This window comes from Maniola hyperantus, chromosome Z (genome assembly GCF_902806685.2).
Source record: "Maniola hyperantus chromosome Z, iAphHyp1.2, whole genome shotgun sequence".
NCBI lineage: Eukaryota > Metazoa > Arthropoda > Insecta > Lepidoptera > Nymphalidae > Maniola > Maniola hyperantus.
Window position 1 is genome coordinate 347,207 of NC_048564.1, and position 18,405 is coordinate 365,611.

At 39.9% G+C, this 18,405-nt stretch overlaps 1 protein-coding gene across 3 annotated transcripts in view; it reads left to right on the forward strand.

The window, feature by feature from the left end:
• LOC117995633 (otoferlin-like) overlaps nt 1-18,405 on the forward strand; it is a 97,238-nt gene that overhangs the window by 5,214 nt on the left and 73,619 nt on the right. For 2 of the 3 annotated variants that reach the window (XM_069508957.1, XM_069508958.1), the window contains exons 1-3: nt 4,895-5,081; nt 14,196-14,254; nt 18,012-18,200. In XM_069508957.1, coding sequence (XP_069365058.1) covers nt 5,003-5,081; nt 14,196-14,254; nt 18,012-18,200 — 327 coding nt within the window. In that variant the 5' untranslated portion in view covers nt 4,895-5,002. Of the gene's footprint in view, nt 1-4,894; nt 5,082-14,195; nt 14,255-18,011; nt 18,201-18,405 lie in introns of those variants that run through there. The other variant, XM_069508959.1, reaches the window with a different exon arrangement.

Consider the following 18,405-nt stretch of genomic DNA (forward strand, 5'->3'; position numbering starts at 1 on the left):
GATGATTAGTGAGAAAAGTATTACACTAAAACCCAGCGGCAGTCCTGCGCGTCGCCTGGCGACTGGGTCACGGGAACGCCGAAGCAAACCACCGCGACCCAGTCAGCGACGTCCGCCGAGGCGGACCCTCCACCGGGGACCCCCTCACGAGGTCCCCCGTCGCACGTCCGCAGACCCAACAGGCGACAACGCAATCTCGCGCACGTCGCCCGCGTCTCATCCTTCGCCTCGTCCACTGTGCCCTCCGCTAGTCAGAGGGACACGCGGAGAAACCTCCCCCCTGCCAGGTCATATCGGCGTGCACCGGCCCGAATACTGCTTTCCCTGGGATGCCCGATGCATCCAAAAGGGACCAGCAGCACCCAGGCACACTGGGAGGTAACCTGGCTCATGGCTGGCACCCCTCCTAGCAAAGGCTTATGTTCAACAATGGGCGTCCGCAAGCTTAAAATAAAATATGATGATTATAAAGGGTCAACTTGATAACCTCATTATCAAATAATTACTTTTGTCTTTGTTTAATTTATTAACATTACTAGCTGATGCCCGCGACTTCGTCTGCGTGGATTTACATTTTTCAAAATCCCGCGGGAACTCTTTGATTTACCGGGATAAAAAGTAGCCTATGTGTTAACCCAGGGTATAATCTATCTCCATTCTAAATTTCATCCAAACCCGTTCAGCCGTTTTTGCGTGATTGAGTAACAAACGTCCAAACATCCACACTTTCACATTTATAATATTAGTAGGACTAAGATACCTAGCTTAATTGCAGCTAAACAATAACATAACTATCGTTTTAACGCAATAAAATACCGGTCTATGCTCTACACTTACCTATCTTATTACTAATTCTAATAAATCTATTACGCTATAAAACCTAAAAGTACTTTAAAAAACCTCTAACACCATCTTCGCATTATTGCCTTTCTAGTGAGACTCACATCGGTTGGATGGTTTCAAAGTCTATAACGGGCAAGCGTATATTATAAGTTACTAACGACCCGCCCTGGCTTCGCATGGGTGCCACGTAGATACTAATGTGGTGTCAGATATCTACTCGTGTGGTGTCAGAGAGGACACAGAAGATATAGGAGATTATTATCTGGCGCCGCGGCACCCGCCCGCCGCCCGCCGCCCGCCGCCCGCCGCCCGCCGCCTCGGTCTCGTTTTGTTGCGCGTTAGTTTTAATCTTACTGTGATATCTCGTAAGATATTATTCTGAATTAGATGATGTTGAGGGCAATTTTGGTCTAAATTTAATATTAAAGATGATCAATTATTTTATTTTGATAAGAATTAATAGTATGTCAGTAAAAACACCCTCGAAAGCAAGGCTTTGTTTAAAATTACATTTGAAGATCATAAAATCGAGTATTACGAGCCATCTTTCAAAGATTCATGTATGCTATCGCGAACATTTTTGTATTTCGTGTAACTTTTACCATATAGGCAACGCACGCCTCGGAAACTCTCAAATGAGAGGATATTTTCCGACCTAATTCACATTATTTCAATTTCCCTAGGGATCTCTAATTTTTTGAGAATTTAACTATACCTATAAACCTTCCTCTTAAATCATTCTATCTTTTGGTGAAAACCGCATTAAAATCCGTTGCGTAGTTTAAAAGATCTACGCGTTCATACATACATACATACATACAGACGCGGGAAGCGACTTTATTTTATATTATGTAGAGAATAAGTTATAAATTATAATGACGCGTAAAATTTAACTCCTCACGCGGAATTTTAACTTTATGTGTCAAATTTCATGTCAAAAGTACGATTTTAGTCCTTATTTCAAAGGTGAACCGTACTTTTGACATCATAGTTGACCCATTGAGTTAAAATGGTGGGTGAGGAGTGATTTTGTACGGACTATACACAGTTTTTTTTATTTACGTATTGTAAACGCTTGCAATAAGTTTTTACTATGCACTTTATAAAATCAAATTTCATTGTGTACGCTTTCTCAATAAAAACAGTGAATTCGATACTACCACAGTTTAACGAAATACCTAACTACTAGGTACCTACGTGCTAGCAGCTAGCAGACCGTAGGGCTAGCAGCTAGCCCAACAAGTTGATTCGATTTGGTCTGGGTTCGATTCGCGGGGCTGAATAAAACCAGTTAAGTAGGTACCTATTAACTGTACTGTAAAGAAATTGTCTATCTCCTGGCTCGTAGTGATGTCTCTAAACCACTACCCACATCATGAATGCTCTGTGCTCATCAGCTCGTAATATTATAAATGTAAGTCCCCCGCCGCGCTAAATTCGTGTTTGTTCGGGCTAACCTCAGAAACTAGTGAACGGATTTTCATATACCTACGGTTTTCACCAATAGAATACCTACCTAGTGGAACAGTTCCCCTCAAAAGGTTCTATAGACGTCTATCATAAACTTCGTCACATGATGCGTTCAAGTGCGAATCCGACTCGTACTTGACCTGTTTTCTAAAACTATGATGCATAAAAATAAATAAAAATCTGTTTTAGAATGCACAGGTAAAGCCCTTTCATATGATACCCCACTTGATATAGTTATCATACTTCGAATATTAAAAATCTTATTATTAGTTCATGACCACAATTTTTTTTGTGTGATCTAACCCTAAATTCACGGTTTTCAGATTTTCCCCCTAAAGCCAGCTATAAGACCCACCAACCTGCCAAATTTCATGATTCTAGGTCAACGGGAAGTACCCTGTAGGTTTCTTGACAGACAGACAGACAGACAACAAAGTGATCCTATAAGGGTAGGTATCCTATACGGAACCCTAAAAAGTGTCCCGATATGAATCATATCCTTTACAACATAATTAAACTAGGTGAAATTGATTGTTATTGTTAAAACAGCAATGGAGTAATCCGTGTGGTTTTGGATGAAAACCAGGGAAGGTATTTACCCGGGTGCGATGCGACAGAACAGATGCTTCTTACACTATGCGATACGATATCGTTATCGGGCGCTCATGAGACAAAAAAGAGAACACAAATATGCTATGTTTTTCTGTGTTCTGTAAAACTCAGCAATTCAGCAGTAGACCTGCTGAATTGCTGTTTTTTTAATGATAAGTAAAATTAATAAAAATAAAATGAAATAAAAAAGCCTTTATTTTCTAATACCACAATTTCAATTACAACTATATCTCCTATTAGAATAATTTATTTGTTTTTTGCATCATTTTTGATCATAAATAAGCTATATCAAATATCAATTCATAAAATATATCAGTTCATTCATCGTCATAATAAATTTAGTTTTTTAATTTCAAAATTTGTGTTTGAATATTTAAGTCCGTTTCATACATATATTGTTAAAGTTAAAGGTTTACTTTTAACTAAGCTATTACACTGATCGCTATTGATTTGTTATCTGTCGAGGAGTTCCGCCACATGAGTAGAAACTCTGTGGTTCCGTACTCCATCTCCAAAATTTTTCTTCAGTTCTTCACTAAATTTACATGACTACTACTAACTTGATAGTACAATAATTTTTGTAAACAAAAAAAGATTGACTAAATTGGTATGATTTAACGGAACCTTAACAATCCCTATTGTTTTTAAATATAAGAACTATCTGGTAAAATAAATTGACCCAGAGTATTAGTCCCACGGTGCGCGATTCTGACTCGCACTTGGCTGGTTTTTTTTAGAAGAGCAATCGCTTTCCCTAGGTGGAAACGATCACGTGGACGTTTACTAGGTATTCACCTGATTTTGTACCAGGAGGTGTTCGATGTTACCACTCTTCTTCATGATGTGCCCAAAGAACTTCAGGCTCCACAAATTATTGTAGGTACAAGCGAAAAAAGCCACTGATGCATTTTGAGTTCTTAGAGTGTCATCATGAATCATGATCAACCCATCGCCGGCTCACTACAGAGCACGGGTCTCCTCTCAGGGTGATAAGGGTTTTGGCCATAGTCTACCACGCTGGCCAAGTGCGGATTGGCAGACTTCACACACCTTTGAGAACATATGGAGAACTCTCAGGCAAGCGGGTTTCGTCACGATGTTTCCTTCACCGTTGAAGCAAGTGATATTTTAATTACTTAAAAAGTCTTAGAGTGTAAACACGATGTTTGATGATGATGATGTGTCCTACCTGTGATGACGTATGGAGCGGAAACGTGGACACTGACAGTTGGCCTCGTCCACAAACTAAAAGTCGCTCAGCGCCCTATGGAGCGAGCTATGTTGGGTATCACTCTCAGGGATAAAATCCGGAACGAGGAAATTAGCAGAAGAACAAAAGCGACCGACATAGCTCAAAAGATTAGCGGGCTGAAGTGGCAATGGGCAGGTCATGTCTGTCGCAGAACCGACGGCCGATGGGGCAGACGTGTTCTGGAGTGGAGACCGCGTACCGGTAAGCGCAGTGTGGGCCGACCTCCAGCCCGTTCGACCGATAACCTGAAGAAGGTGGTGGGGAGCGGGTGGATGAGGAAGGCTGAGGACCGTGTTTGGTGGCGCGCTCTTGGAAAGGCCTATGTCCAGCAGTGGACGCAAACAGGCTGATGGATGGATGGAAACACGATGATTCAAATGCACTTGTAAAAGTTTTTCTTTTCACACACCGCACATGACACAGTTTATTCCAGTGCTTCTCCTGCTTGAGGCATGTTGGATTAATGCTCAAGCGGAGGAAGCGCTGGAATAACAAACTTTTAGTTATCTATAACATGTGACGAGTGGCACAATTTAAAACATTAACACTTTTCTTTCTTTCTGTCTATTTAATATCGTATCGGGATGTTTAAAAAGCTCTAACGAAATAACGACAGGAGCAGAGTAGGGCGGGGAGCCTTGCCTGGGGCTGGAAACCGCCCTTCATTCCACCGTGGACTCTCTCCGAGAGCGCTCGTGTCATGGTGGACAGCACAAACTTGAACGGTAAAATTGCAGCGGTTTTTACCGCCACGACGATCCGTTACGATGTTTTGTTGGAAAAGTGACTTTTTAAACTGTAAAATGGTAAATTAAACCGGTCAAAATGACGCTTAGCTTAAAAATCAACAGTTTTAAAGTTCTAAAATGCAGAAACGAGAAATACGCAAAGTTGGAATTCAGAGGTAAGTTGCGTGTTACGATTTTTCCTGTTTTATTTTTTTAATGTGTTATCTTTGCACAATCCTGTTGCTTGATTTTTGGCTTTTTAAAATTATATTTATTTGTAGGATTCCACCATTTAATCATGCTATTATTATTTTGTACAGCAGAGTCCTGCCACTTATGTTCCCACCGCTGCACGTGTCATCGTAAACTATTTCCAAATTCCTTTGTTTCAAGTACATAGTTTTATAATAGATTGATAAGTAATAATAATGTATTTTGCGTATAAATGAAATGCTCAAATGTTTTAGATAACATAAATAAATGAAGTTTTTTTCCTTAATTTTTAGTTTCTTTCTGTATTTCTTGCAGCTTTGCGAATTAAGTAGCTTAATGCTAAGTATTTAAGCAACAGTAATTATTTTAGGGTAATTATTTTGGCGGCGACTAACAAATTAAACTCTGACTGAAAACGGCGACTAATACAATAAACTGGCAGCGTTTTAATTTTTGGCGACAGTTAAAACGGCGGAATAATAGTACTTCTATTATAAATATCTTAAATAAGCAAATGGAAACGGGAGATGAAGTCCCCCTCATCCCCCCCGGTTAGAACATAAATATTCATGTGCCCGGCTGCAGGCCAGGCAGTTCTATTGGGTAATATACCTAACTTAATTAATAAAAGAGATTTGGGGGTTTCCTATTAGTTCCCTATATATGTATATATATAATACAACTCGCTGACAAATGACAGTCCTGAATGACTAAGAAAATAGGAACGTATTTTCTTTACATATATATCTCAATCACCCTTCACCTCCCCCTCATCATAATCATCGTTATAATCTGGTAATACTGGGGTCTTCCAACACTGCGCTTTCCGATGCGAAGTCACCATTCCAGCACCTTGGGACCCTAACGCACATCTGTTTTTCGAACTATGCGCCCTACCCATTGGCACTTCAGCTTTGCAACCCGTTATATAGGTTACTCTGGTTCTCTTACGGATCTCCTCATTTCTGATTTGATCACGTAGAGATCCCCCTACCTTCTCCCATCTTCTCCCACCTCCTCTCTCATCTACCCCATCTCCCTCCACTTCCCTCTACATCTACCTCATCTCCCGGACCATTATTAGTAGGTCCTATGTTTCTATTTTTAGTCACCGAGCATTGGTCGCCAATCTAATATTTTTTGAAGCCGTAGTTAATGCTTCAAACACCCGAATTACTGTTTATTTGCCGCTGCGTTAAATACGACCCATTATTTTTGGCAGCTAAAATATTTCCTATTCTTTTGCACTGCGACTGCTAGTTCTATTTAATTATGTCACACATGCACTGTCTTGAACCCTGGTGGACCCAAGCGCGCACGTACAAAAGGGCACTCTCTCTCTCTCTCTCTCACACACACGCACGGAATCTCTACACTGATTGTCTCTGCTGTTCTGATTGTCATGCAATGCGAATTAATACGTTTTGTTTTGAGTTCGAAGTAAAATTTATAGACATTTACTCGGGGTGAGGTAAGGGAGATCAACGGGGGGGGGGGGGGGAGTGTTGTCGAGTACGTGGGGGTGAATGAAGAGGTGACAGCCCATTTATAAACTTAGGTTGAATGGGGGGGGGAGGGGGAAGGGGGATGAGGAAAGTGAGGGGATGATGAAAATAACTAAAGATCAAGTTTTTAAAGTGGTTATATAATATAGTAACACTAGCGTTGTGAAACTCGGTGCCTCTGATTTATGCTATAGAGGATTCGTACGGAAGGCCGGAGTCGCACCATAAGCTAAAGTGGGCTCTTCAGCTATTTGTATGGCCCACCTATTTGTGATGTTGCACTTCTGTAGGTACAAGAGTCGTTGGGGCTCTTGGTACCTGGAGGTGGGAGAGATCGGGGGAGACAAAGGAGGGGGGGGGGGTGTTAAATGGGCTACACCAGAAGACTCGCCCCCTTCATTCTCTCACCTACTCAATCTTTGTCTGGCTACTCCCCCACACAATGCTCACAATATTATGATTTATGACGAATGTTAAGTTTTTTCATTCATATACCTACCTACAAACAACTTAACCCTTGACTGCGATCTCACGGGAGCAGTGGTGGTTACTGACAAATGATGATGCAGTCTAACATGGAGGCGGCTTTACTTGGACGCAAGTAATAAACAGAAATTGTATTACAATAATACCCGATCTGAATAAATGATTTCAGTTTGAGTTTGATACTATAAACGAGTTATGAAGTACCTACGTTTAACGTTGCCAATGGTTTTTCTTCTTTCTCAGTGGAAAATGAAATGCATAGTAGTATATTTTGACCTATTCTCATTTTAGAATGGTGTAGTCACGCAAGTAAAGTCGCTACCGTACTGAACATTATTAGTTAATGGTAAAAGTAAAAAAAATCCGGCCAAGTGCGAGTCAGGCTCGCGCAATGAGGGTTCCGTACTACATTCGTATTTTTTCGACATTTTGCACGATAATTAAAAAACTATGATGCATAAAAATAAATAAAAATCTGTTTTAGAATGTACAGGTGAAGACCTTTCATATGATACCCCACTTGATATAGTCACTCACTTCGAAAGTTGAAAATAGTAATTATTAGTTCATGACCACAATTTAATTTTTTGTGTGTGATCTAACCCTAAATTCACGGTTTTCAGATTTTTCCCCAAATGTCAGCTATAAGATCTACCTACCTGCCAAATTTCATGACAGACAGACAGACAACAAAGTGATCCTATAAGGGTTCCGTTTTTCCTTTTGAGGTACGGAACCCTAAAAATTTATCCAGAAATAACATGAATTACCTAACTGCCCTGCCACCTTACACTCGCCTAATAATTAAGTATAATTCGTTAAGATTAGTTACAATTGCGTTAATTACTTGCGTCTCGCACGCTACCTACTTGAAGTAGCGAAGGAGTATCACGCAGGGAAGTCCAGAGGAGGATTTAAGATGTCGGAGGCCTGGGGCGAGGCGGGGGCCCAGGCGCTCGGACGGGGTGAGGTGCGGGCCCAGGCCCTTGGTCTTCTTACCATACCCTATCCACGGAGAGAATTGGAGGCTCTCTCTGTTACGTAATCCCATACAAATGACAAAAACAAAAAACCTCAGTGGGCGTCCACCATTTTGAGGCAGCAGTCAGCACCGACCAATAATCACAAATGAAACTATGTTTTCGAATTGAATTTTGAATGTTTTTGAAAACATGTTTGTGGTTGGTTGGCCACTCAAAATGGTTAACGTTCACAGAGGTTTTGTCTTTGTGTTTTGTCTCATTACCTCTCATACAATTATTACGTAACAGAAAGAGGCCTATACTAACTCCTCTCCGTGATATACTCTATCCAGTTGATATGTTTCGTGTGTACCTACTGTGGATGGGTGTCAGACCGGAGCACTTGGGCCTTGGAGCAAATTATTGAAGCGCAGCTTCTCGACGGACGATGGAGGAGATAAACTCACAAAAAGTGGCGACAGCGTCTACCTCTGGCTTGGCAGCGCGAACTTATGGTCCATAAAGAGCAATATAGAGCTCAACATATTATGATATACAATTAATAAAAAGCAGAGTACCTACTGAAAATATTTTCACATATTTCGGCTTTATTTGGCTGAAAATACATTGTCATTTTTCGGCTTTATATGGGTTTGGTTTGGACTGAAGAGAAAATGTCAAAGTTGGTGGGCCCGTACACCCAAGGCGGCGGGGCGGGTCCCCCTTTAGTCCGCCACTGACAAGGCAAAGTTTCGTGTCCGTGTAACCTTAAAAATCCCTTTTTATCCTCGTCACTGGATGGACTTTACAGATTATTATCAGCTCCTATTAAGGGTAGAGATTTGGAGATATCTGGACCACTATTTTAATCGAATTTATATAAATCCGATTCCACTGCAAACTGTTAGGTTATTTTTTTATTGTTTGAAATTTTTGGAAATAACAAATTTATTTATTGAAGGTAGTTAAATAAAATCAATCTTGACTCATTCCATGTCATGCGATCTGTTGGAAAAAGGGCATTTTGATAGAAGGCGTGTGTTTTTAACCGACTTCCAAAACGGAGTGGTTCTCAATTCGGTCCGTTTTTTTGATGATTTTTATTTCAGTCTCCCCCCGAGACTAACCAATAACCTTCAGTGTTTAGATCTTGAACTGGATAATTTAGATGTTGAGATAGTAATCATGCTTTAATTATATAATTTATTTTGCCATTAGTTTTTCAGATTAAATCTCTCGATAACTTGAAAACTTTGCCTCAAATCTATATGTTTCTTTTTTTCAAAAAGAGTGTAAAGAATATAATATTTTAAGCAATAAGTGAGTAGGTACTCTGCTTTACACTGTTAGACAAAGTATATTTCTTTACAGTGTACACAAAGGTCATTTTTATAGTACCTGTGTTTTGTCAACTTTTGTAAAAAGGTTTTCTCAAATAACAATTTTTTCTTTCTTTCTAAAAGAGTGTAAAGAATATTTTAAGCGAAATTAAACGAATCGGTTTCGTTTGTGTTTCATTAATCAACAGCCGCCGCCACGCCTTTGTCGCGGGACCTCATTATTAACACCCTAAACAAATTGCACCAACTAATTACACTGCTACTGATAGGGTAACCATAGATGGTAGACTAGTAATTGTCCGCGAAGGACTTTATATTACTGTAATATGAATTAGGATGATAAAGCTGGCTCTGATTAGGTAAATGCTGGGAAACGAGATCGAAAAATCAGCCAAGTGCGAGTCGGACTTGCACATGAAGGGTTTCGTACAAGGATAACACTTTTAAATTTTTCAATTCTTTTTTTAAACATTTTCAAAAATCAAATGTTATTAAGTAGGTAAATCATGTTATTGTAACAATAATCCATACTAATATTGTAAAGTGCGTCTGTCAGCTTTTCACAGTCCATCACTGTAACCGATTTTGATGAAATTTGTGTACAGAGTTAGCTTTTTATTTCGGGGAATCTTTAAAAACCTAAATCCACCTGGACGGAGTCGCGGGCATCATCTAGTTATTTTTATAAAAAGGAAACTTATGGACATAATTATACAAATAATACGAACCATAAAAACAAAAATATCAGTAGGATTCACATCGCGTTTATGCAGGGCGTCGCAGCTTCGGACTGATTTGAAAAATTGCAATTGCAATGTTGCTTGAAGTTGCTTTTATTAACCCGTTAAATTGCCGTCGATACTCGATAGTGCGCAACACTGTAAAATAAAATCAACAATAGATATTGTCGATGAAAATTTCTTGCAAAAGTTTTTACTTCGCCCAGTAGCGTAACGATAATGTTAGAGGCCGGTGACAAATTCATTGGATGAGGCCCTCGGTATTGATTGAGAGTGTCGACGTTAAAACAATAAATTATGTATGTGTAGTGGAGCCTTCCTTATACTTAAATAGCAGATATTTCCTTTACTGAACAATGTAATTTAAATATAAAAATTAAAAAGTAATTACAAAGCAGAAAGCGGCGATTCCCTGAGCTATATTATAATACTAGATGATGCCCGCGACTTCGTACGCGTGGATTTATGTTTTTTAAAATCCCGTGGGAACTCTTTAATTTTCCGGGATAAAAAGTAGTCTATGTCCTTCCCCGGGACATAAGCTAACTCTGTGCCAAATTTCATCAAAAACGGTTTAACGGATAGGCCGTGAAAAGCTAGCAGACAGACAGACACACTTTCGCATTTATAATATTAGTATGGATAGCATAGCTTCCCCCATCCCATCCCTTAAGCCTTCCTTATTTCCTATTACAAAGCAGATATTTCTTTTACTGGACAGTTTATTTTTAGTATAAAAATTAAAAATAATTATGAAGCAGAAATCGGGGATAATCGGGGGAATAAAGGGAGTAGAACCACACTGAAAGAAGTATCGCGGCGAAAACATAAACTAACAACAAAGCCATACACAACAATTTTCCATAGCTTAGCTGACAGCTTTGCAACAGCACCGGATTGTAACAACAGGATAATATGTTTTTTTACAAATGAGTGCAAAGCTTGATACAATCTTTTTTAATTTGTGTATGATGTGGTCTAGTAGGTAACTTGAACGAATTTAATACAAAACTCGGACATGACCACTTTGGCCACCTGTTTTTACTGAATTTTAATGGGATAGCTATTAGAATTCTCCTGTGCTTGCGGCCCTCCCGTGCTGGGGCCCCTTTAGCCGGGGGCCCCAAGCATTTTGCCCGTTTGCCCCCTCTTGCTACGCCACTGTCTTTGCCAATAGGTAACTACGAACTTATCGGAGCGAGGTCTTAGTTCGAGGCGAACTCTTATTTACTGGGTAGTAACGGTAGCTAGTTATTGTAATTTAACTGAACTAATATTATTTCTAAACGCAGAGATTGTATTCTCCTGTTATTTTAATATAAGTGGAATTAGGCGGCGTCCTTCGACATCACACAAGTCACGACCCTTGTAGGGTTGGCGGAAAAATAAAAAAGACCTTTTTACCAAAATATTGTATTACTGTTCCGTAAATTCCTTCATGATCAATCTGTCGCTGGCTCACTACTGAGCTGGATTGGCAGACTTCACACACCTTTGAGTACATTATGCAGAGGCATGCAGGTTTTTTCACGATGTTTTCCTTCACCATTAAAACAAGTGATATTTAATTACATTAAATATTACTTAAAAAGTTAGAGGTGCGTGCCGAGACAGAGCCCCGGACAAGACCAGACACATTAGAAATTTCTAAACTGCCCTTACCAGGAATCGAACCCGTGACCTCCCATAAGATCACAGCACTTCACCACTGCGACATGGAGGTTGTCAAATTACAATAATTAGGTATTACTAGGTGGCAGCCCTAGCTCAGGCCCATAAATGATTCAAAGCTCAGCTCCTGGCGGCTGTAAAATAAAAAATACTATTTAGGTAAATATTAAACTTTACGTGCTTTACATGTTTCGCGCTAAATACGAAACATAACATAAATGAAGTCACGTAGAGTCGCTTTGTAGGGTTCTGCAGTGAAACAAGTTTTTCTTAGTTTGACATAAAATCCACATACTAATTTTGAGGGTGTTTGTGCACTCGTCCATATTCAGTTCGAATCTGTAAATTTTCGAAGTGGCCGGGATACAAATACGTACTCATTTAATTCGTATTTTTACGGAATCCGTGATTACACGATTGAATGCACAAACGCCCTTACGATCCGTAAAATAGGGATCATGACTACTAGTCAAATCAGCGACTTTTTATCACACGTCAATGCTCTCGCTTTGTATGGGAGCTTGGAGGATTACAGATTATTATGATGTCACAAGTACGTTGAAATAATTTGAGGTACTTTTGTAGTTAAATAGATAAATTTTAAATGCTAACCACTTAAAACTAGCAGCGAATGTGCATTTCACAAATTTTGAAAGAGCCTCTATTTGAGAATTTATTTTTGTCATAGGCATCATCCCCATTATGCTAATATGCGAAAGTATACTGACATGGTATAGAAAAGTCTCTTCGCATCATTACAATCTTAAAAATCGTATAGGAAATTTTCTGGTAAAATTCAATATGGCAGGGTAGCTGTGTTATTATTAGGGTTCCGTACCCTAGAAAAGGAACCCTTATAGGATCACTTCGTAGACTGCCTGTCTGTCTGTATGTCTGCCTGCCTGCCTGTCTGTCTGTCCGTCTGTCCGTCTGTCGTGTATGTCAAGAAAACCTATAGAGTACTTCCCGTTGACCTAGAATAGTATAGATCTTATAGCACAAGTAAAGGAAAAAATCCGAAAACCGTGAAAAAAATATTAAAATGATTTTTTTGAATTTTCAAAATAAGATAACTATACCAGATGGGGTATCATATGATATGGGCTGTACGTGTACATTCTAAAATAGATTTTTATTAAATTTTATGTATACTAGTTTTTGATTTATCGTGCAAAATGTCGAAAAAATACCCGAGCACGGAACTCTCGGTACGAGAGTCTGACTCGCACTTGGCCAGTTTTTTTTTAAGTATAGCTTGTTGACTACCTTGTTTGTTGTTGTTTGTTGACTTGTAGGTACCGAGGAAATAGTTGTTTACTGAAAGCTATTTACTTCCCTGAAGGGTTCCCAGTTTGTTTGAAAAACATTTACCTACCCCGTGAAAAATGAAAGCGAAAAACAATTATAACGCTTGTTCAATCAACGGGAGTCAGAGCGAGTTCAATCAACGGGAGTCAGAGCGAGTTCAATCAACGGGAGTCAGAGCGAGCGACTCGGTACAGCATTTTAAAATAAATTGGAAACAGAAATTTGGTGAGGGTGAAAAATAAATAATTGACTCGGGAAATTTTATTTTATAAATCGTAGCTACTTTACGTAATCGGATAGTAACCGCTAGCTGATTGGCGACGTCTTCGCACGGGTGGGCTTGCGTATTTATACTACACTAAACTAGCTTCGGTTCAGTGGAATTTTTGAAGTGTTGTTTCAAAAAATCCTGAAAAACGTAATTCTTCAATTTTAATTGAAAGGCTAAATACCAATTTTCACAAACATAAATCGAAAAATCGGTCAAGTGCGAATTGGACTTGTACACGAAGGGTTCCGTAGTACGTACTACCATCGTACGACTAAAGTGAAACCACCTCTGAAATATGACCTAACAAACAAAAAAGTATAATCAAAATCGGTTCATATTTAGCGAAGAAATCGCGTAACAAATATACAAACAAAAACATAACAAACAAAAGTCGAATTGAGAATCTCCTCCATTTTTGAAGTCGGTTAAAAATTAAAACACTTATTTTTTGTTTGTTAATTAATTGTTGTTATAGCGGCAATGTAATTTCATCAGAATCCGTTAGCGGCCATGGAAAGTTAGCAGACAGACAAACAGACACACTTTCGCGTTTACAATATTGGTATTAGATATTATCTTCTGTGGTATTAGTATGGGTGTATTGAGATGTATAGTCCATACAAAATGACTCATCACGCGCCATTGAAAATCGTACTATTGACATGAAATTTGACACATAAAGTTAAAATGGCGCGTGGGGAAATAATTTTTATTGATACTCAGGATTTTTCAATAAGTTTCTGTCATATGAAAGTTTGTTCGTTCGGCCGACTAAGTAATATATTTGTTACCAGATTCAGTCCTGTACTCCGACGTACTGCTCGACCACGATGAACTCCTCCAGGTCAATCAGGTAAGCGATTTTTACCATACTATGCGATCAAACTAAGAATAGCTATGACTCTCCGGCACACCGTGACGCTTTCCGTCATATTATTAAGTTAAGTCTCAGACAGACTGTGATAGCCTAGTGGTTAGCACGTCTGCCTTCTAATCGGAGGTCGGGGGTTCCATCCCGTACCTCTAACTTTCGGAGTTATGTGCGTTTTAAGTAATTAAATATCACTTGCTTTAACGGTGAAGCAAAACATCGTGAGGAAACCTGCACGCCTGAGAGTTCTCCATAATGTTCTCAAATATGTGTGAAGTCCACCAATCTGCACATGGCCAGCGTGGTAGACTATGGCCAAAACCCTTCTCACTCTGAAAGGAGACTCGTGCTCTGTAGTGAGCCGGCGATGGGCTGGTCATGATGATGATGAAGTCTCAAACAGCTTTTACCCGACTGCGGCGAAGCCCAAAGGAGGGTTATGTGTTTGACCTGTAAGTATGTATGCCTGTCCATATGCCCAATTGTAACTACTCAACGGTTCAACAGATTTTGATAAATGATACGTCATTAGATTCGACTTCACTATAAGTATCACTGGGTAAAATAGCAAGCGACTGCTCGAGATAGCAATCGGGCACACCCGCACATCCGGTGCGGGATAGCTCGGGTGACGTGCGTGAAAACAAAATGGCGGATTTTATGCGCTTTAATACAGCAACCTTTTTATGTACCAAATAGATGAGGCCCGCAACTTCGTCAAGGTGGATTTAAGTCTTTTAAAAATCCCGTAAGATCTTTTTATTTTTCCGAGATAAAAAGTCTATGTCCGTACCTGGATTACAAGATATCTTTGAACCAAATTTCGTCTAAATCGGTTAATCTGATAGGCTGTGAAAAGCTAGTAGACAGACACACTTTCGCATGTATAAAAGTACAGTACGCGGCAAAAAATAATATACATCGACCTTTAGAATGACTTTTCGGCTTTGTAGAGCGTTATCTCTGTCACTCATACGACGTTTTGTCGGTCTCAATGCCAGAGACAACGCTCTACAAATCCGCTGTCTCCTTCTAAAGGTCGATTTACATTATTTTCTGCCGTGTACTGTTGTATAGTTAGTATGGATTTTATCATAGAAGAAGATGCCGGAGTTATTTTAGAATTAAGACACCTCGTTCTGTGATCTATATTAGGTAAGTAATAATATATTATTCAGAACCTGGCGTCTTAGGCGTCTTTCTTTCTATTGAAATAGCTGACTGACTGACTGTGAACCGTGCCGCAACAATACCTCGTAATACGATATTAAGAGCCTCGATAGCTCAACGGTTATAGGAGCGGGCTGAAAACCGAAAGGTCACATGCCCTCATCTTGGCCTAGCCAAACGGCGAACACCCCGCTGAAAAATCCAATAACGATTTTGTTATGGCCCAACCCGTGACATTCAACATGATTAGCATAATAACACAATATTTTGCAACCCCCATGCTCGCTCGCTCCAGTTTATTTTTATACGACAAGCTTAAACAAGAGTGTAATGTTTTCAGGGTTCATGAATGTACATATGTGTGTGAGCTTCTATCTTCCGTCGTAACTTCTAAATGCCTGAACAGATTTGACGTAACACTGAGTTTGATCCTGAGTAACACTGACTCAATTAAAAAAACAATATAACGTCTGTATGACGCTTTTTCAAATATTAAAAATCACAGTCGGGTTTTTTGAAAATGTTTTTGTCCTGCTTTTGATCTGTCGTAAGTTTCCTGACTGAAGTAAAGTCGACTGGTGTCGGCATCGTAGCTTTTCAAAGCATGGACATCCACTGCTGACGTGGGTACTTCCCATAGCATATGTAGGAATTAAATTTACTTATTATTTTTATGACGTAGACAAGGTGCGTTCACTTTAGGCTCTGGCTTCCATCAGCATACCTACATTACTTATTACTGGTAATGTGACTGATGGGATTTCCCGCAACAAATATTTATTTATTTATTTTTATTCAGATACAAGTTAGCCCTTGACTGCAATTTCACCTGGTATGAAGTGATGATGCAATCTAAGATGGAAGCGGGCTAACCTGGAAGGGGTATAGCAGTTTTATGAAACCCATACCAATTTGGTTTATACAGCGCAAAGTACCGGAACGTTAAGTCGCTTGGCGGCACTACTTTGCCGGTAGGGTGATAACTAGCCACGGCCGAAGCTTCCTACCAGAGTAGACCAGAGAAATTATAAAATTCTAAACCCCTGCCGGGCATTGAACCCGTGACCTCCCACTAACAAGACCACAGCGCTTACCACTGCACCAGGGAGGTGGTTAGCTCATGGTCCATTTAACTTTTCCCAAATTTTAGAGTTTTTGGGTAAAATGTGGAACGTTAATTCATTCTCTTTTAAAGAAAAAGAGGAGATATTCAATTAACTGCGTTTTTAGCGTTCCATACCAGCCGCCAGAAATGATTGTTTGTGCTATGAAATGAAAAACATCAAATTGAATGCAAAGTAATTTCTTTCTAGCGGATGTTTATTCATTCAGAAAATAGAATTAATTTTAATCTGCCTTCCCTTTATTATGGAATCCGTTCCTAAATAGCTGGGTGAGTGTAAATACCTACAGTAAGAAAGTAGGAGTTGTCTTAAGGCTGTTTATACCACCAGTAAAGCCAGCAACCGGAAACTCAAAGGCTGATCGTCAGCGCGTTATGACAGATTGGCCGCCGGATACAGTAGGACCCGTTTTTAATAACAATGGAAAAATATTGATAACAGTAAATGCACGTCGAGTGAAGATGCTACTTAGTACATGGCATTGTTAGGTATAAATACGTTTTTAATTACTGGTATAATATGAGTATTAATTTTACCGGTAATAATAATAATATCTAGATAACGTGAATGTAAGGTATCGTTATTTTTATCGTTAGCACTAGCGACCCGCCCCGGCTTCGCACGGGTGCAATTTAGATTTTGTTGTGATAAATATAACCTATGTTACTCAGGGATAGCGCAACATTCTAATGGTGACCGACATTTTTGAAATCAGTCCAGTAGTTTTTGAGTTTATTCGTTACAAACGTACAAAAGTACAAATCTTTCATCTTTATAATATTAGTGTAGATAATTTGTACCAGTACATTGGTAATGGTACAAAAACTACAGCGCTCTGCATCACTGCGCTAAATCGTCTTTAAATAAAGAATCCTAATACTAATCCTAATCTATACTATTATATAAAGAGGTAATGTCGTTAAGTTTGTTTGTAGGGGGTAATCTTTGGAACTACTGAACCGATTTTAAAAATTCTTTCACCAGTAAAAAGCTACATTATTCCTGAGTGACATAGGCTATACGGGATCTTAAAAAACACACGGGGATCAGCTAGTAATATTATAAATGTGAAAGTGTGGATGTTTGGATGTTTGTTACTCAATCACCCAAAAACGGCTGAACGGATTTGGAATAGAGATAGATTATACCCTGTATTAACACATAGGCTACTTTTTATCCCGGAAAATCAAAGAGTTCCCATGGGATTTTTAAAAACCAAATTCCACGCGGATGAAGTCTCGGGCATCAGCTACCCGCCCGGGATCGAACCCCAGACCAGGCGACTAGGAGGCCAACGTCCCGATCACTGCTTCACCGATCGATGATGCTACAGTTTGTGACGTCGTGGCCGGCAGCACAGTTCACGACAAAGCGAACTTCCAACTAACATCGAGGTTTCCACGTCACTGGCAGGCGTCAAACAGTCTAGTTCACTTTGCCCACAGACGTTCGAGTTTGCGGTGGACTGGCCGCTGCTGCCGGGCGAGGTTCTGACGGTGCAGCTGCTGGCGCGCGGGCGCTGGAGCTCGCCGCGCATGCTCGGCGTGTACCGGCTGGGCCTGCACGTGCTCGTGACGGACGGCCAGCTCACCATCATCGACTCGCTCGTGGACGACAACAACCGCCCCGTCCCGGTGAGTGCTCTGACTTAGACTTAGTTACGTATTCCAACGGCATTATCATTAGAACGTATGCCATATCAGAGGAATCACCTAAAGCTACGCACTTGGTGTGGAACTCGCGAACGCAGCACAACTCCTTGTTTCCAGTTTCCATTTACCTACTGCCCGTTTAAGCAAGTGGTATTTACTTGCTTGCTTGAATGCACATACATAACAT